Source organism: Ranitomeya variabilis, chromosome 5, assembly GCF_051348905.1.
Source record: "Ranitomeya variabilis isolate aRanVar5 chromosome 5, aRanVar5.hap1, whole genome shotgun sequence".
NCBI classification, from domain to species: domain Eukaryota; kingdom Metazoa; phylum Chordata; class Amphibia; order Anura; family Dendrobatidae; genus Ranitomeya; species Ranitomeya variabilis.
Window position 1 is genome coordinate 44,443,885 of NC_135236.1, and position 15,847 is coordinate 44,459,731.

Below are 15,847 nucleotides of genomic sequence, written 5' to 3' on the forward strand. Positions count from 1 at the left end.
ATCTCTTAACACTACGATGATCACGCTTAAGTTTTCGGGAAATTTCTAATGTTTTCATCCCTTCACCAAGGCATTGCACTATTTGATGCTTTTCGGCAGCAGAGAGATCCTTTTTCTTTCCCATGTTACTTGAAAACTGTGACCTGCTTAATAATGTGGAACATCATTTTTAAGTAGTTTTCCTTTAATAAGAATAATCTGGAAAACCAATTATCACATGTGTTTAAGATTGATTTCAGTGATACATTGAGCCCTGAGACACAATACCATCCACGAGTTTATTTGAAAAACAAAACAATTAAACCTTTATCACACTTAAATCCAATTTGCATAATAATTTGGAACACAGTGTAGTACAGTCCATGCAGTATATAACACAGCCACATAGTATATAGCACATTCACATAGTATATTGCACAGCCATGTAGTATATAGCACAGCCCACGTAGTGTAGATTACCGCAACACAGTATGTAACACAGCCCATGTAGTATATAACACAGCCCACGTAGTATATAGCAATGTGGGCACCATATCCCTGTTAAAAAAAGAATTAAAATAAAAAATAGCTATATACTCACCTTCCGGCGGCCCCCGGATCCAGCCCAGGCCTTTAGCGATGCTCCTTGCGGCAATAACCCGTGGTGATGTAGTGGTCTCACGAGACGGCTATGTCATCACGGGTCGTTGCCGCAATGCATTCTTGGGACTGGAGCGCCGCGAGGAGCGAGAAAGGCTGCCGCGGATACCGGATGTTGAGAATATAATGATTTTTTTTATTATTATTATTATTATTATTATTATTATTATTTTTAACATTATATGTTTTTACTATTGATGCTGCATAGGCAGCATCATTAGTAAAAAGTTGGTCACACAGGGTTAATGGCAGCATTAACGGACTGCTAAAATGCTATGTGGGCGCTGACTAGAGGGGAGTATGGAGGGGGCACTGACTGGAGGGGAGTAGGGAGGGGCCAATTCGCAGCCGGACTGTGCCTGTCACTGATTGGTCACGCCCAGCTGCCCGCGACCAATCAGCAACATGGGATTTCCGTGACAGACAAACAGACAAACAGACGGAAGTGGACCTTAGATGATTATATAGATATATATATTGCTACAAATACTATTTACTCCTCTTTAACCCCTTCACAACGCAGCCCTTTTTTGTTTTTGTGGTTCTGTTTTTCGCTCCCCTTCTTCCCAGAGCCATAACTTTTTTATTTTTCCATCAATATGGCCATGTCAGGGCTTGTTTTTTTGTGGGACGACTTGTGCTTTTGATTGACATATTGCGTACTGGAAAACAGGAAAAAATTGCGGTTTAATAAAAAAAAAGTGCAATTCCACAACAATTTTTTTTCCCATGCCATGTTCACCAAATGCTAAAACTGACCTGCCATTATGATTCTCCAGGTCATTATGAGTTTGTAGATACCAAACATGTATAGGTTATGTCTTATTAAAATGGTGAAAAAAACTCCAAAGTTTATTAAAAAAAAATTGTATTAATTTCCGAGACCCGTAGCGTCTCCATTTTTATGATCTGGGGCCAGGTGAGGGCTTATTTTTTGCATGCCAAGCTTTTAATTATACCATTTTGGTGTGGATACGATTTTTGATCGCTCAAAAAAAAATGTAATTCTGGCGTTTTTTCTTTTTTTTCGCTTCCTCATTTATCGATCGGATTAATTATTTTATATCTTGATAGATCAGGCAACTCTGAACACAACGATACCAGATATGTGTATTTTTGTATTGTTTTACTTTGAATGGGGCAAATGGAGTGTATTTTAAACTTTTGTATTTTTTATTTTTTTAACTTTTTTTTACTTTCTGCATGCTTCAATAGTCTACATGGGAGACTACAAGCTGCAGTTGTCCGAATGCCTCTGCTACACACAGGCGATGATCAGATTGCCTGTGTGTAGCAAAAATGGTCACTTGTTATGAGCGCCAATTGCTAGGTGGCACTCTGTTGTGAATTTACCTTTTGGCTCCCTCTAGTGGCTACTAGTGATTTTACTCTGGGTATGTCATTCATCCCTTGTATGCTCACCTGGGTCGTTAGGTCAGGGGTGTTGCTATATAAGCTCCCTGGACCTTCAGTTCAATGCCTGGCAACGTTGATATCAGAACTAATCTGTAGTGCTCTGGTCTTCTGATCCTGGTTCCTGCTTGATTAAGCTAAGTCTGCTTTCTTGCTTTTTGCTATTTGTTTTTGTTTGCATTTTTGTCCAGCTTGTATATAATCTGTTTCCTGACCTTGCTGGAAGCTCTAGGGTGGCTGGTGTTCTCCCCCAGGGCCGTTAGACGGTTCGGGGGTTCTTGAATCTCCAGCATGGATTTTGATAGGGTTTTTGTTGACCAGATAAGTTATCTTACTACATTCTGCTATTAGTAAAGTGGGCCTCTCTTTGCTAAAATCTAGTTCATCTCTGTGTTTGTCATTTCCTCTTACCTCACCGTTATTATTTGTGGGGGGCTACTATCCTACTTTTGGGGTCTATTCTCTGGATGCAAGAGAGGTCTTTGTTTTCCTCTTCTAGGGGTAGTTAGTCCTCCGGCTGGCGCGAGACATCTAGCGACCAACGTAGGCATGTTCCCCGGCTACTGCTAGTGTTGGCGTTAGGAGTAGATATACGGTCAACCCAGTTACCACTGCCCTATGAGCTGGATTTTTGTATGTCGCAGACTTACTTGTTTCTCTGAGACCCTCGCCATTGGGGTCATAACAGTTTGCCAGGCCAGAATTAAATGTTAAATGCATTGCAGAAGCGGGATTATAAGAAAGACAGTTCTGAGTTTTTTTTTCTCTCTCTCATTTTTTTTTCTTTTCCCCTTTACCTCTGAGTGGCTTGTGTTTGCTGCAGACATGAATGTCCAGACCTTGATTACAAGTGTGGACCAGCTTGCTGCTCGTGTGCAGGGCATACAAGATTATGTTATCAGAAGTCCTATGTCAGAACCTAAGATACCGATTCCTGAACCGTTTTCTGGAGACCGATTTAAATTTAGAAATTTCAGGAATAATTGTAAATTGTTTTTGTCCCTGAAACCCTGTTCATCTGGAGACTCCGCTCAGCAAGTAAAAATTGTTATTTCTTTTTTACGGGGCGACCCTCAGGATTGGGCCTTCTCGCTGGTGCCAGGAGATCCGGCATTGGCTGACATTGATGCATTTTTTCTGGCGCTCGGTTTGCTTTATGAGGAACCCAATCTTGAGATTCAGGCAGAAAAGGCCTTGCTGGCTATGTCTCAGGGCCAGGACGAGGCTGAAGTGTATTGCCAAAAATTTCGGAAATGGTCCGTGCTGACCCAGTGGAACGAGTGTGCATTGGCTGCTAATTTTAGAAATGGCCTTTCTGAAGCCATTAAGAATGTGATGGTGGGTTTTCCCATTCCCACAGGTCTGAATGATTCTATGGCCCTGGCTATTCAAATCGACCGGCGGTTGCGGGAGCGCAAAACCGCTAATTCCCTCATGGTGTTGTCTGAACAGACACCTGATTTAATGCAATGTGATAGAATCCTGACTAGAAATGAGCGGAAAATTCATAGACTCCGGAATGGCTTGTGTTACTACTGTGGTGATTCTGCACATGTTATCTCAGCATGCTCTAAACGTCTTACTAAGGTTGTTAGTCCGGTCGCCATTGGTAATTTGCAACCTAAATTTATTCTATCTGTAACTTTGATTTGCTCACTGTCATCGTATCCTGTCATGGCGTTTGTGGACTCGGGTGCTGCTCTGAGCCTTATGGATCTGTCATTTGCCAAGCGCTGCGGATTTGTTCTTGAGCCATTGGAAAATCCTATCCCTCTTAGGGGTATTGATTCTACGCCATTGGCAAAAAATAAACCGCAGTTTTGGACACAGGTTACCATGTGCATGACTCCCGAACATCGGGAGGTAATACGTTTTCTTGTTCTGCATAAAATGCATGATTTGGTTGTTTTGGGTTTGCCATGGTTACAGACCCATAATCCAGTCTTGGACTGGAAGGCTATGTCAGTGTCAAGTTGGGGCTGCCATGGAATTCATGGAGATTCCCTGCTCTTGTCTATTGCTTCTTCTACGCCTTCGGAAGTTCCGGCGTATTTGTCTGATTATCAGGATGTCTTCAGCGAGTCTAAGTCCAGTGCACTGCCTCCTCATAGGGAATGTGACTGTGCAATAGATTTGATTCCTGGCAGTAAGTTTCCTAAGGGGAGACTGTTTAATCTGTCGGTACCTGAACATACCGCGATGCGTTCATATATCAAGGAGTCTCTTGAGAAGGGGCATATCCGTCCTTCTTCTTCCCCTCTTGGTGCGGGATTCTTTTTTGTGGCCAAAAAGGACGGATCTTTGAGGCCTTGTATTGACTGTCGGCTTTTAAATAAGATCACTGTTAAATTTCAGTATCCTTTGCCGCTGTTGTCAGATTTGTTTGCCCGGATTAAAGGTGCCAAGTGGTTCACCAAGATAGACCTTCGTGGTGCGTACAACCTTGTGCGCATTAGGCAGGGCGATGAATGGAAAACCGCATTCAATACGCCAGAAGGTCATTTTGAGTACTTGGTGATGCCATTCGGTCTCTCTAATGCACCTTCAGTTTTTCAGTCCTTCATGCATGACATTTTCCGGAAGTATCTGGATAAATTTTTGATTGTTTATCTGGATGATATTCTGGTTTTTTCTGATGATTGGGACTCGCATGTGGAGCAGGTCAGGATGGTTTTTGAGATTCTGCGTGAAAATTCTTTGTTTGTAAAAGGCTCAAAGTGTCTCTTTGGTGTACAGAGGGTTCCCTTTTTGGGGTTCATTTTTTCCCCTTCTGCTGTGGAGATGGATCCAGTCAAGGTCCGAGCTATTCATGATTGGACTCAACCCTCGTCAGTTAAGAGTCTTCAGAAGTTCTTGGGTTTTGCTAACTTCTACCGTCGTTTTATTGCAAATTTCTCTAGCGTTGTTAAACCGCTGACGGATATGACCAAGAAAGGCTCTGATGTAGCTAACTGGGCTCCTGCTGCCGTGGAGGCTTTCCAGGAGTTAAAACGCCGGTTTACTTCGGCGCCTGTTTTGTGCCAGCCTGACATCTCACTTCCTTTTCAGGTTGAGGTGGATGCTTCGGAGATTGGGGCAGGGGCCGTTTTGTCACAGAGAGGCCCTGGTTGCTCTACTATGAGACCTTGTGCCTTTTTCTCTAGGAAGTTTTCGCCGGCAGAGCGAAATTATGATGTGGGCAACCGGGAGTTGTTGGCCATGAAGTGGGCATTTGAGGAGTGGCGTCATTGGCTGGAGGGTGCTAAGCATCGTGTGGTGGTCTTGACTGATCACAAAAACCTGATGTATCTCGAGTCTGCTAAACGCCTGAATCCTAGACAGGCCCGCTGGTCATTGTTTTTCTCCCGTTTTGACTTTGTGGTCTCGTATTTACCAGGGTCTAAGAATGTGAAGGCCGACGCTCTGTCTAGGAGCTTTGTGCCTGATGCTCCTGGAGTCGCTGAACCTGTGGGTATTCTTAAGGAAGGAGTTATCGTGTCTGCTATTTCTCCAGATCTGTGACGTGTGTTGCAGAGATTTCAGGCTGGTAGGCCTGACTCTTGTCCACCTGACAGATTGTTTGTGCCTGCTAGATGGACCAGCAGAGTCATTTCCGAGGTTCATTCCTCGGTGTTGGCAGGGCACCCGGGAATTTTTGGCACCAGAGATCTGGTGGCCAGGTCCTTTTGGTGGCCTTCCTTGTCAAGGGATGTGCGGTCATTTGTACAGTCCTGTGGTACTTGTGCTCGAGCTAAGCCTTGCTGCTCTCGTGCCAGCGGGTTGCTCTTGCCCTTGCCTGTCCCGAAGAGACCTTGGACACACATCTCTATGGATTTCATTTCTGATCTTCCGGTGTCTCAGGGCATGTCTGTCATCTGGGTGATATGTGATCGTTTCTCCAAGATGGTCCATTTGGTTCCTTTGCCTAAGCTGCCCTCTTCTTCTGATCTGGTTCCTGTGTTCTTCCAGAACGTGGTTCGTTTGCACGGCATTCCTGAGAATATTGTGTCGGACAGAGGATCCCAGTTTGTTTCCAGGTTCTGGCGATCCTTTTGTGGTAGGATGGGCATTGAGTTGTCGTTTTCATCCGCTTTCCATCTCCAGACTAACGGACAAACGGAGCGAACTAATCAGACTCTGGAGGCTTATTTGAGGTGTTTTGTCTCTTCTGATCAGGATGATTGGGTGACCTTCTTGCTGTTGGCTGAATTTGCCCTTAATAATCGGGCTAGTTCCGCCACCTTGGTTTCGCCATTTTTCTGCAACTCTGGTTTCCATCCTCGTTTTTCCTCGGGACATGTGGAGCCTTCTGACTGTCCTGGGGTGGATTCCGTGGTGGATAGGTTGCAGCGGATCTGGGGGCATGTGGTGGACAACTTGAAGTTGTCACAGGAGAAGGCTCAGCGTTTTGCCAACCGCCGCCGCGGTGTGGGTCCCCGACTTCGCGTTGGGGATTTGGTATGGCTGTCTTCTCGATTTGTTCCTATGAAGGTCTCCTCTCCCAAATTTAAGCCTCGCTTCATTGGTCCTTACAAGATATTGGAAATCATTAATCCTGTATCCTTTCGCCTGGATCTTCCGGTGTCGTTTGCCATCCACAACGTATTTCATAGGTCCTTGTTGCGGCGGTACGTTGTGCCTGTGGTTCCTTCTGCTGAGCCTCCTGCTCCGGTGTTGGTTGAGGGCGAGTTGGAGTACGTGGTGGAGAAGATCTTAGATTCTCGTCTCTCCAGGCGGAGGCTTCAGTACCTGGTCAAGTGGAAGGGCTATGGTCAGGAGGATAATTCCTGGGTGGTCGCCTCTGATGTGCATGCGGCCGATTTAGTTCATGCCTTTCACGCCGCTCATCCTGATCGCCCTGGTGGTCTTGGTGAGGGTTCGGTGACCCCTCACTAAGGGGGGGTACTGTTGTGAATTTACCTTTTGGCTCCCTCTAGTGGCTACTAGTGATTTTACTCTGGGTATGTCATTCATCCCTTGTATGCTCACCTGGGTCGTTAGGTCAGGGGTGTTGCTATATAAGCTCCCTGGACCTTCAGTTCAATGCCTGGCAACGTTGATATCAGAACTAATCTGTAGTGCTCTGGTCTTCTGATCCTGGTTCCTGCTTGATTAAGCTAAGTCTGCTTTCTTGCTTTTTGCTATTTGTTTTTGTTTGCATTTTTGTCCAGCTTGTATATAATCTGTTTCCTGACCTTGCTGGAAGCTCTAGGGTGGCTGGTGTTCTCCCCCCGGGCCGTTAGACGGTTCGGGGGTTCTTGAATCTCCAGCGTGGATTTTGATAGGGTTTTTGTTGACCATATAAGTTATCTTACTACATTCTGCTATTAGTAAAGTGGGCCTCTCTTTGCTAAAATCTAGTTCATCTCTGTGTTTGTCATTTCCTCTTACCTCACCGTTATTATTTGTGGGGGGCTACTATCCTACTTTTGGGGTCTATTCTCTGGAGGCAAGAGAGGTCTTTGTTTTCCTCTTCTAGGGGTAGTTAGCTCTCCGGCTGGCGCGAGACATCTAGCGACCAACGTAGGCATGTTCCCCGGCTACTGCTAGTGTTGGCGTTAGGAGTAGATATATGGTCAACCCAGTTACCACTGCCCTATGAGCTGGATTTTTGTACGTCGCAGACTTACTTGTTTCTCTGAGACCCTCGCCATTGGGGTCATAACAGCACTCGTAGCAATCTGGCAATGACAACCACAGGAGTCTCCTGCAGACCCCGGGTTGTCATGCCAACCCATCAGTGACCTGCTGTCATGTGATACGGGCGCTGATGGGCGGCATTAGTGACATGCTTCTGAAGCGCGATCACATTAAATGCTGCTGTCAGAGATTAACAGCGGCATTTAACAGGTTAATAGTTGTGGGTGGATCACAATTCCACCCGCGCCTGTTAGTGGCATATGTCAGCTGTTAAAAACAGCTAACATGTCCAAGGAAAGATGTGGGCTCAGCGCCGGAGCCCACATCAAAGAGAGAGACACAACATGCGCAGTACATATACGTCATAGGTTCTGTCTCCAGCAATGGGGTTATATTGACAGTAAAGCACTGTTAAGAAAAGAACCAGCAAGTTCCTGCTCACTTTGTGTAGCTGGAGCACATTTCACTTTCTCTCTGCAAGCTGACAAACAAGATGCTAAAATCCTACACACACCTACCATTCATTTCCTGTTTGTCATCATTTTTGGGTGTATCTCCTAATACTGGCGCTTCTTATCACATTTTCACTATAACATCCGAGACTGCACGTAGACTCGCACAATTTTCATTAGTACTTTTATGCTGATTGCACTCACATTTACCTCTCTGATCCAGATGTCACCTCTCTGCTGTCCAGAATTTCAGAATGTTTATCAGTCATCTCCACTTTGTTATTCCCCCATTTTGTACATTCAGAGTGCAAAAAACTAAATTTATTATATTTCCACAATCTTGCTCAATCCCTGCACCCAGCCTAATAATTGTTGGCATTGTCGCCAAACTTTCTCCGGTCTCCAAAGACAAATAACTCAAGGGTATCCTTTGACTTTGCTCTGTCCTTGAAGCCTCCTATCCAAGTTATCGTATTCCGCTGCCTCCAATTAAAACACATTTTTTTAATCTCTCTCTTTGAGTCAGCAGAAATGCAGGTCCACCTTTATCATCTCCTGACAAGACCATGACAATGCCTTTTCTTTGGCCTTCAAGCTGACACCCATTCAGTCATTCAATCTACCTTAAACTCTGCTGCCCAATTATTTCACCTCTACCATTACTCTGATTCTCCCTCCATCAATCTCTATCGCCAAGAGAAAACAATTCAAATTACTAGCAATGAATTACAAAGCTGTCCATAACTGTCCACCCATACATCTCCAACCTAGTCTCCCAATACCTACTCAAATGTAATTTCCAGTCATCACAAGATCTCCTTCTTTGCTTTTCTCTTGTCTATGCCTCATTTGACAGTCTCCAAGATTTATCCTATGCTTCTCCCTAACTTTGGATCTTGCTACCCAAACAGAATGGACTTTCTCCTACCTTTGAAAACCTTTAATTGTAACCTAAAATCCCAGTTTTGCCAATTCATCAAAGCTTTAATGCCACAAAAAAGGAGGAGTTGGGCTGGGTAGAGGTCATTGCCATGCCTCCTGTAGGATTAATAAACTCTGCTTGTGTTTTCTAAGCTGAAAATGCTCCTTACGTGAATATAATTTCTGGGCCAATGCATGGAGGCGAACACCACTTACTAGAGGTGTCGAGTTGAAGAAGTTTTTTGTGCCTTCTCATTAATTTGGCACCGTGTACTCTGTCTAGACTGGCGTAATGCAATCCTGTGCTACAATTGTCTTGATGAACCTTCCCCATAGTGTCAGAAAAATTACCTGATTAGGAATGGGGGTATTTTAATGGCCTAGTTCAACGGAGCAGAAACTTTTAACAAAGTCACAATTAAATAAAGTAACGAAAAGTCACCAATCCAAACGTAGAACGGGGGTTACACACAAAGTGAAGTAAATTTTCACAGATTGACTGATTTCTGCATGCTCATTCCCAAGAAGAAACACCCATAATTCAGCTGAAATACTCTAATGCATTGGGACTGCTGCAGAAGTATTTTCCCTAAAATTATACTGCACTGTTACCAATAATAGGTTGCTCATCAAGCCATCAGTTGAGACCATGGGACCACACTAACGTTTAGCTGATTTCTTCTTATAAGATAGCAGCAACTCTACAGGAAGTCTTCCACTCTGGCTCATGTAGGAAGTGAGGGTTTAGAGTCCAACAGTCCCTATGTCTGTTTAACTGGGCTAGTTATACCACAAAGTAATGTTTACTGTGGAATGGGGGAAAACTACAGTATTCTGCACAACCATATCCAGTGAATAACAACTATACCATGTGGTATCCTTTTTGTACCACGTGTCACGATTCCTCTGCTCAGTGAATGATAGCTATGCTGTGGAAACTGTCTTGCTAAGATGTCTGTGTCTTAATTGACAGCTTGGCTGTCCAATACTGTGATGGGCTAGCTGGGCTGTCAGTGCCTTGATTGACAGCTCTGCTGTCCAATCTGTGACTGGGATGTGCAGGTTTTCAGTGTTCTGGTGATCATCCCGCTACTTAACTAAACTGTCTGCCCCTGATCCCTGCCAGACGTAGTTTTGCTTCTTGGTGAGTGTTAGCCTGATTCTGTTGCTCTGAGTTCTGATCTTCTGCTGCCTCACCCTTTGACTATCCTTTTGTCTTGTCCCTCTGCTTTTGATCCGCTACCTCTTGTTATTGGCCCTGGACAATGACTTGACTTACGTCTTTTCCCTTGGTTATCAACGTATATACGTTATCTCTTGGTATTGACCCCAGAATGTCTGACTCTTTTGCAGCACAGCCTGTTCATGAGTCGTGACTAGCATCACACTAGTGACTCACATCACACCACGTGATCCTATAGCTAATGGTTGGCACTGTGTGTCATCTCTACAAGCTAGACATTTGGAACTTTCCTAGGGCAAGATGTACATGCAAGCATGACATAAGCAAGGCCTTTTACTTAAATGCAGGGAGGGCAGATCATTGTTTCAACATGATACTCTACAATGCCTGATATACAATTGATGCTTCTCAGTCAGTTCTCTGCAGACAGTGAACAGTTTTTTTTTTAAAGTTCATTTGAACATCAAGGTGGCTTGTTGTTGAAGGGAAATAGAGAGAGAAAAAAAACAAACTATAGATCTTCAGCATAGCGAGTGTGAGCGAGCTGAGTGTGACCTGAGCGTAAGTGTGGACGGCGGTAAGTGTGACTTGTGATTCAGTGACTTTGGAATCAGGGAGTTTCCAAGGGAGGAATTGCTGTCTGTTTTTTTTGTTGGTTTTTTATTAATACTTTGTATTTATTTTTAATTAACGTTTGTGTGGTGCAATCCCCATTAGGAAATGTGCTCCACAATTGTTAATGCCATCTAGTGCACATCTTGCCACATGTATGCAGTCCTTGATCAGCCGGTCGAGGGTGCATACTGCTGTGCGAGATGGGAGCATGTTGTGCATTTGGAAGCCCAGATTCTGGATCTAAATGTGCAGCTGGCAACACTAAGATCCATAGACAATATGGAGAGGAGTCTTCTGCTCACTGAGCAGACGCTCAATGGGATAGATGAGGGGGGGATGGAAGGATGGAGCTGCAGGACAGTGAGGCAGTTAGCTGGGTGACAGATAGAAGGCGGGGTAGAGGGAAGAGTGCCAGGGAGGCTAGTCCTGATCTGGCACACCCCAATAAGTTTGCTAAGTTGGCAGATGAGGGGGGTGCCAGTACAGGGGTAGCACTGCTGCAGCCAGGCATGTCCTCTGAAAGCCGGAGGAGTGACTGCTCCAGTAAGGAGGGAAATAGGAGAGCAGGGCAGGCCAGACAGGTGCTGGTAGTGGGGGACTCAATTATTAGGGGAACAGATAGGGCAATCTGTCACAAAGACAGGGATCGTCGAACGGTGTGCAGCCTACCTGGCGCTCGAGTCCAACACATCGCTGATCGGGTGGACAGATTACTGGGAGGGGCTGGTGAGGACCCAGCAGTCATTGTGCACATTGGCACAAATGACAAAGTTAGAGGTAGGTGGAAGGTCCTTAAAGATGATTTCAGGGAATTAGGCTGCAAGCTGAAAGCAAGGACCTCCAACGTGGTATTTTCCGAAATACTGCCTGTACCACGTGCCACGCCAGAGAGGCAATGGGAGATTAGGGAGGTTAATAAGTGGCTCAAGAATTGGTGTAGGAAGGAGGGGTTTGGGTTCCTGCAGAACTGGGCCGACTTCTCAGTTGGCTACAGGCTCTATGCTAGGGACGGGCTGCACCTCAATGGGGAAGGTGCAGCTGTGCTGGGGGAGAAAATGGCTAGAAGGTTGGAGGAGTGTTTAAACTAGGGATTGGGGGGAGGCTATTCATTTTATAGGAGGGGAAGATAGTGCAGATAGAGACCTGGGCACAAATAAGGAAGTTGGGGGTGGCGGTGGCATGGGAGGTGGGGTTAGAACAGTTAGTAATTTAAGAAAGAATAGAGGTACAGAGAGGAACATCAAGTGCATGTATACTAATGCCAGAAGCCTCGCCAACAAAATGGACGAATTAGAACTAATGTTGTTGGAACATAATTATGACATGGTGGGGATATCTGAAACGTGGCTGGATGAGAGCCCTGACTGGGCTGTTAACTTGCAGGGCTATAGCCTTTTCAGAAATGACTGTACAGATAAGCGAGGGGGTGGGGTGTGTCTGAATGTAAAATCGACCTTAAAACCCATCCTGCATGATAATATAGGTGAATCTAATGAAAATGTAGAGTCCCTGTGGGTGGAGATAAGGGGAGGGGGGAAAAATAATAAATTTCTGATAGGGGTTTGTTATAAATCTCCAAAAATAATGGAAGCAATGGAGAATATCCTCGTAAAGCAAATAGATAAAGCTGCGACTCAAGGAGAAGTCATTATTATGGGGGACTTCAACTACCCTGAAATAGATTGGGGAACAGAAACCTGCAGTTCCAGTAAAGGTAATCGGTTTTTGACAACTATGAGAGACAATTACCTTTCACAGCTGGTTCAGGACCCAACAAGGAGGGGGGCACTGCTAGACCCAATATTAACCAACAGGCCAGACCGCATAGCAAATATAAGGGTTGGGGGTCACTTGGGGAATAGTGATCACAAAATAATAAGTTTTCATGTCTCCTTTAATAAGATGTGTAGTAGAGGGGTGACAAAGACACTAAACTTCAGGAGGGCAAATTTCCAACGGATGAGAGAGGATCTTGGTGCAATTAACTGGGACAATATCCTGAGACATAAAAGTACACAAAGAAAATGGGAGACGTTTATTAGCATCCTGGATAGGACCTGTGCACAGTATATACCGTATGGGAATAAACATACTAGAAATAGGAGGAAACCAATATGGCTAAATAGAGCTGTAAGGGGCGCAATAAGTGACAAAAAGAAAGCATTTAGAGAATTAAAGGAAGTAGGTAGTGAGGAGGCATTAAATAAATACAGAAAATTAAATAAATTCTGTAAAAAGCAAATCAAGGCAGCAAAGATTGAGATAGAGAGACTCATTGCCAGAGAGAGTAAAAATAATCCCAAAATATTCTTTAACTACATAAATAGTAAGAAACTAAAAAATGATAGTGTTGGCCCCCTTAAAAATAGTCTGGGTGAAATGGTGGATGAGGATGAGGAAAAAGCCAATATGCTAAATGACTTTTTTTCATCAGTATTTACAAAAGAAAATCCCATGGCAGCCAATATGACTAGTGATAAAAATTCCCAATTAAATGTTACCTGCTTAACCCAGCAGGAAGTACGGCGGCGTCTAAAAATCACAAAAATTGACAATTCTCCGGGCCCGGACGGGATACACCCCCGAGTACTGCAGGAATTAAGTACAGTCATTGATAGACCATTATTTTTAATCTTTAAAGAGTCCATAATAACAGGGTCTGTACCACAGGACTGGCGTATAGCAAATGTGGTGCCAATATTCAAAAAGGGGACAAAAACTGAACTCGGAAATTATAGGCCAGTAAGCTTCACCTCTACTGTGGGTAAAATCCTGGAGGGCATTCTAAGGGATGCTATGCTGGAGTATCTGAAGAGGAATAACCTCATGACCCAGTATCAGCACGGGTTTACTAGGGACCGTTCATGTCAGACTAATTTGATCAGCTTCTATGAAGAGGTAAGTTCCGGACTGGACCAAGGGAGCCCAGTGGATGTAGTGTATATGGACTTTTCAAAAGCTTTTGATACGGTGCCACACAAAAGGTTGTTACATAAAATGAGAATAATGGGGATAGGGGAAAATATGTGTAAGTGGATTGAGAGCTGGCTCAGGGATAGGAAACAAAGGGTGGTTATTAATAGAGCACACTCGGACTGGGTCGCGGTTAGCAGTGAGGTACCACAGGGGTCAGTATTGGGTCCTCTTCTTTTTAACATATTTATTAATGACCTTGTAGGGGGCATACAGAGTAGAATTTCAATATTTGCAGATGACAATAAACTCTGCAGGGTAATCAATACAGAGGAGGACAATTTTATATTACAGGATGATTTATGTAAACTAGAAGCTTGGGCTAATAAATGGCAAATGAGCTTTAATGGGGATAAATGTAAGGTCATGCACTTGGGTAGAAGTAATAAGATGTATAACTATGTGCTTAATTCTAAAACTCTGGGCAAAACCGTCAATGAAAAAGACCTGGGTGTATGGGTGGATGACAAACTCATATTGAGTGGCCAGTGTCAGGCAGCTGCTACAAAGGCAAATAAAATAATGGGATGCTTTAAAAGAGGCATAGATGCTCATGAGGAGAACATAATTTTACCTCTATACAAGTCACTAGTTCGACCACACTTAGAATACTGTGCACAGTTCTGGTCTCCGGTGTATAAGAAAGACGTAGCTGAACTGGAGCGGGTGCAGAGAAGAGCGACCAAGGTTATTAGAGGACTGGGGGTCTGCAATACCAAGATAGGTTATTACACTTGGGGCTATTTAGTTTGGAAAAACGAAGGCTAAGGGGTGATCTTATGTTAATGTATAAATATATGAGGGGACAGTACAAAGACCTTTCTGATGATCTTTTTAATCATAGACCGGTGACAGGGACAAGGGGGCATCCTCTACGTCTGGAGGAAAGAAGGTTTAAGCATAATAACAGACGCGGATTCTTTACTGTAAGAGCAGTGAGACTATGGAACTCTCTGCTGTATGATGTTGTAATGAGTGAGTCATTACTTAAGTTTAAGAGGGGACTGGATACCTTTCTGGAAAAGTATAACGTTACAGGGTATATATATTAGATTCTTTGATAGGGCGTTGATCCAGGGAACTAGTCTGATTGCCGTATGTGGAGTCGGGAAGGAATTTTTTCCCCATGGTGGAGCTTACTCTTACCACATGGGGGTTTTTTTGCCTTCCCCTGGATCAACATGTTAGGGCATGTTAGGTTAGGCTATGGGTTGAACTAGATGGACTTACAGTCTTCCTTCAACATTAATAACTATGTAACTATGTAACTATGTAACAAGCAGGAAATTGAGAAGTCTTAGTATTAAAACCAGTAGATTTGTAAATGAAGGTTCAGACTGTAAAAGAAGATTTAGGCTGATGATATTATGTCACTGATGAAAATCTTTACACAAGAGCAAGCAAGTTATAGAGACAGAGCAGGAAAGGAATGCACGGAAGTGTGAACTTAAGGACCTTCAGGATCCATAAAGAGACTTAATGGTTGTAATAATTAACACCTTCCAGTAAAGCAAGATGCTGAGGGACCTACCTCACTCCAGTGATTTCCACATCGCTGTATTCAGGAACATCAGCATAGACAAGATCCATCTGCATCAACAACAAAACATATGGGAAAAATTAAATATTTTCAAATAATAAAAAACAAAACAAAATAAAACTGATTGATTTTTTGCTCCTATTTTATGATCCTTTACCTGCTCTTTAAAGTCTTCGGCAAACTTTTGATACTCATCAGTTGATTTATTATCTAACTTTTCGGAATAAGGCATTTTTGGGAATGACAGCGTCACAGTCACATTGACGTCAACTGTTTTCCCTGCAAGTTGCAAAAATAAAAGGGAAAGATTTAGATTTAGATGAGTTGTCAGATGAAGATAGGCTGAGGTTATAACTGGGAAGCAAACTATGGTATCACTATTACCACACAATAATACACAATGATGCGATGTCAGGGCTGATACGCGCATCCGTCCTACATCAGTAATGGACAATTCTTCATAAAATATGGGACTGCGACTGGTACTGTAAC

General features: G+C 43.8%; 1 protein-coding gene across 1 annotated transcript in view; it reads right to left on the reverse strand.

Moving 5' to 3' along the window:
* LOC143774829 (uncharacterized) overlaps nt 1–15,847 on the reverse strand; it is a 122,200-nt gene that overhangs the window by 46,818 nt on the left and 59,535 nt on the right. Inside the window, exons 11-12 of the mRNA XM_077262598.1 lie at nt 15,513–15,634; nt 15,347–15,405 (exon numbers count right to left, since the gene is read on the reverse strand). Of these exons, the coding sequence (XP_077118713.1) occupies nt 15,347–15,405; nt 15,513–15,634 (181 nt within the window). The remainder of the gene's footprint in view (nt 1–15,346; nt 15,406–15,512; nt 15,635–15,847) is intronic.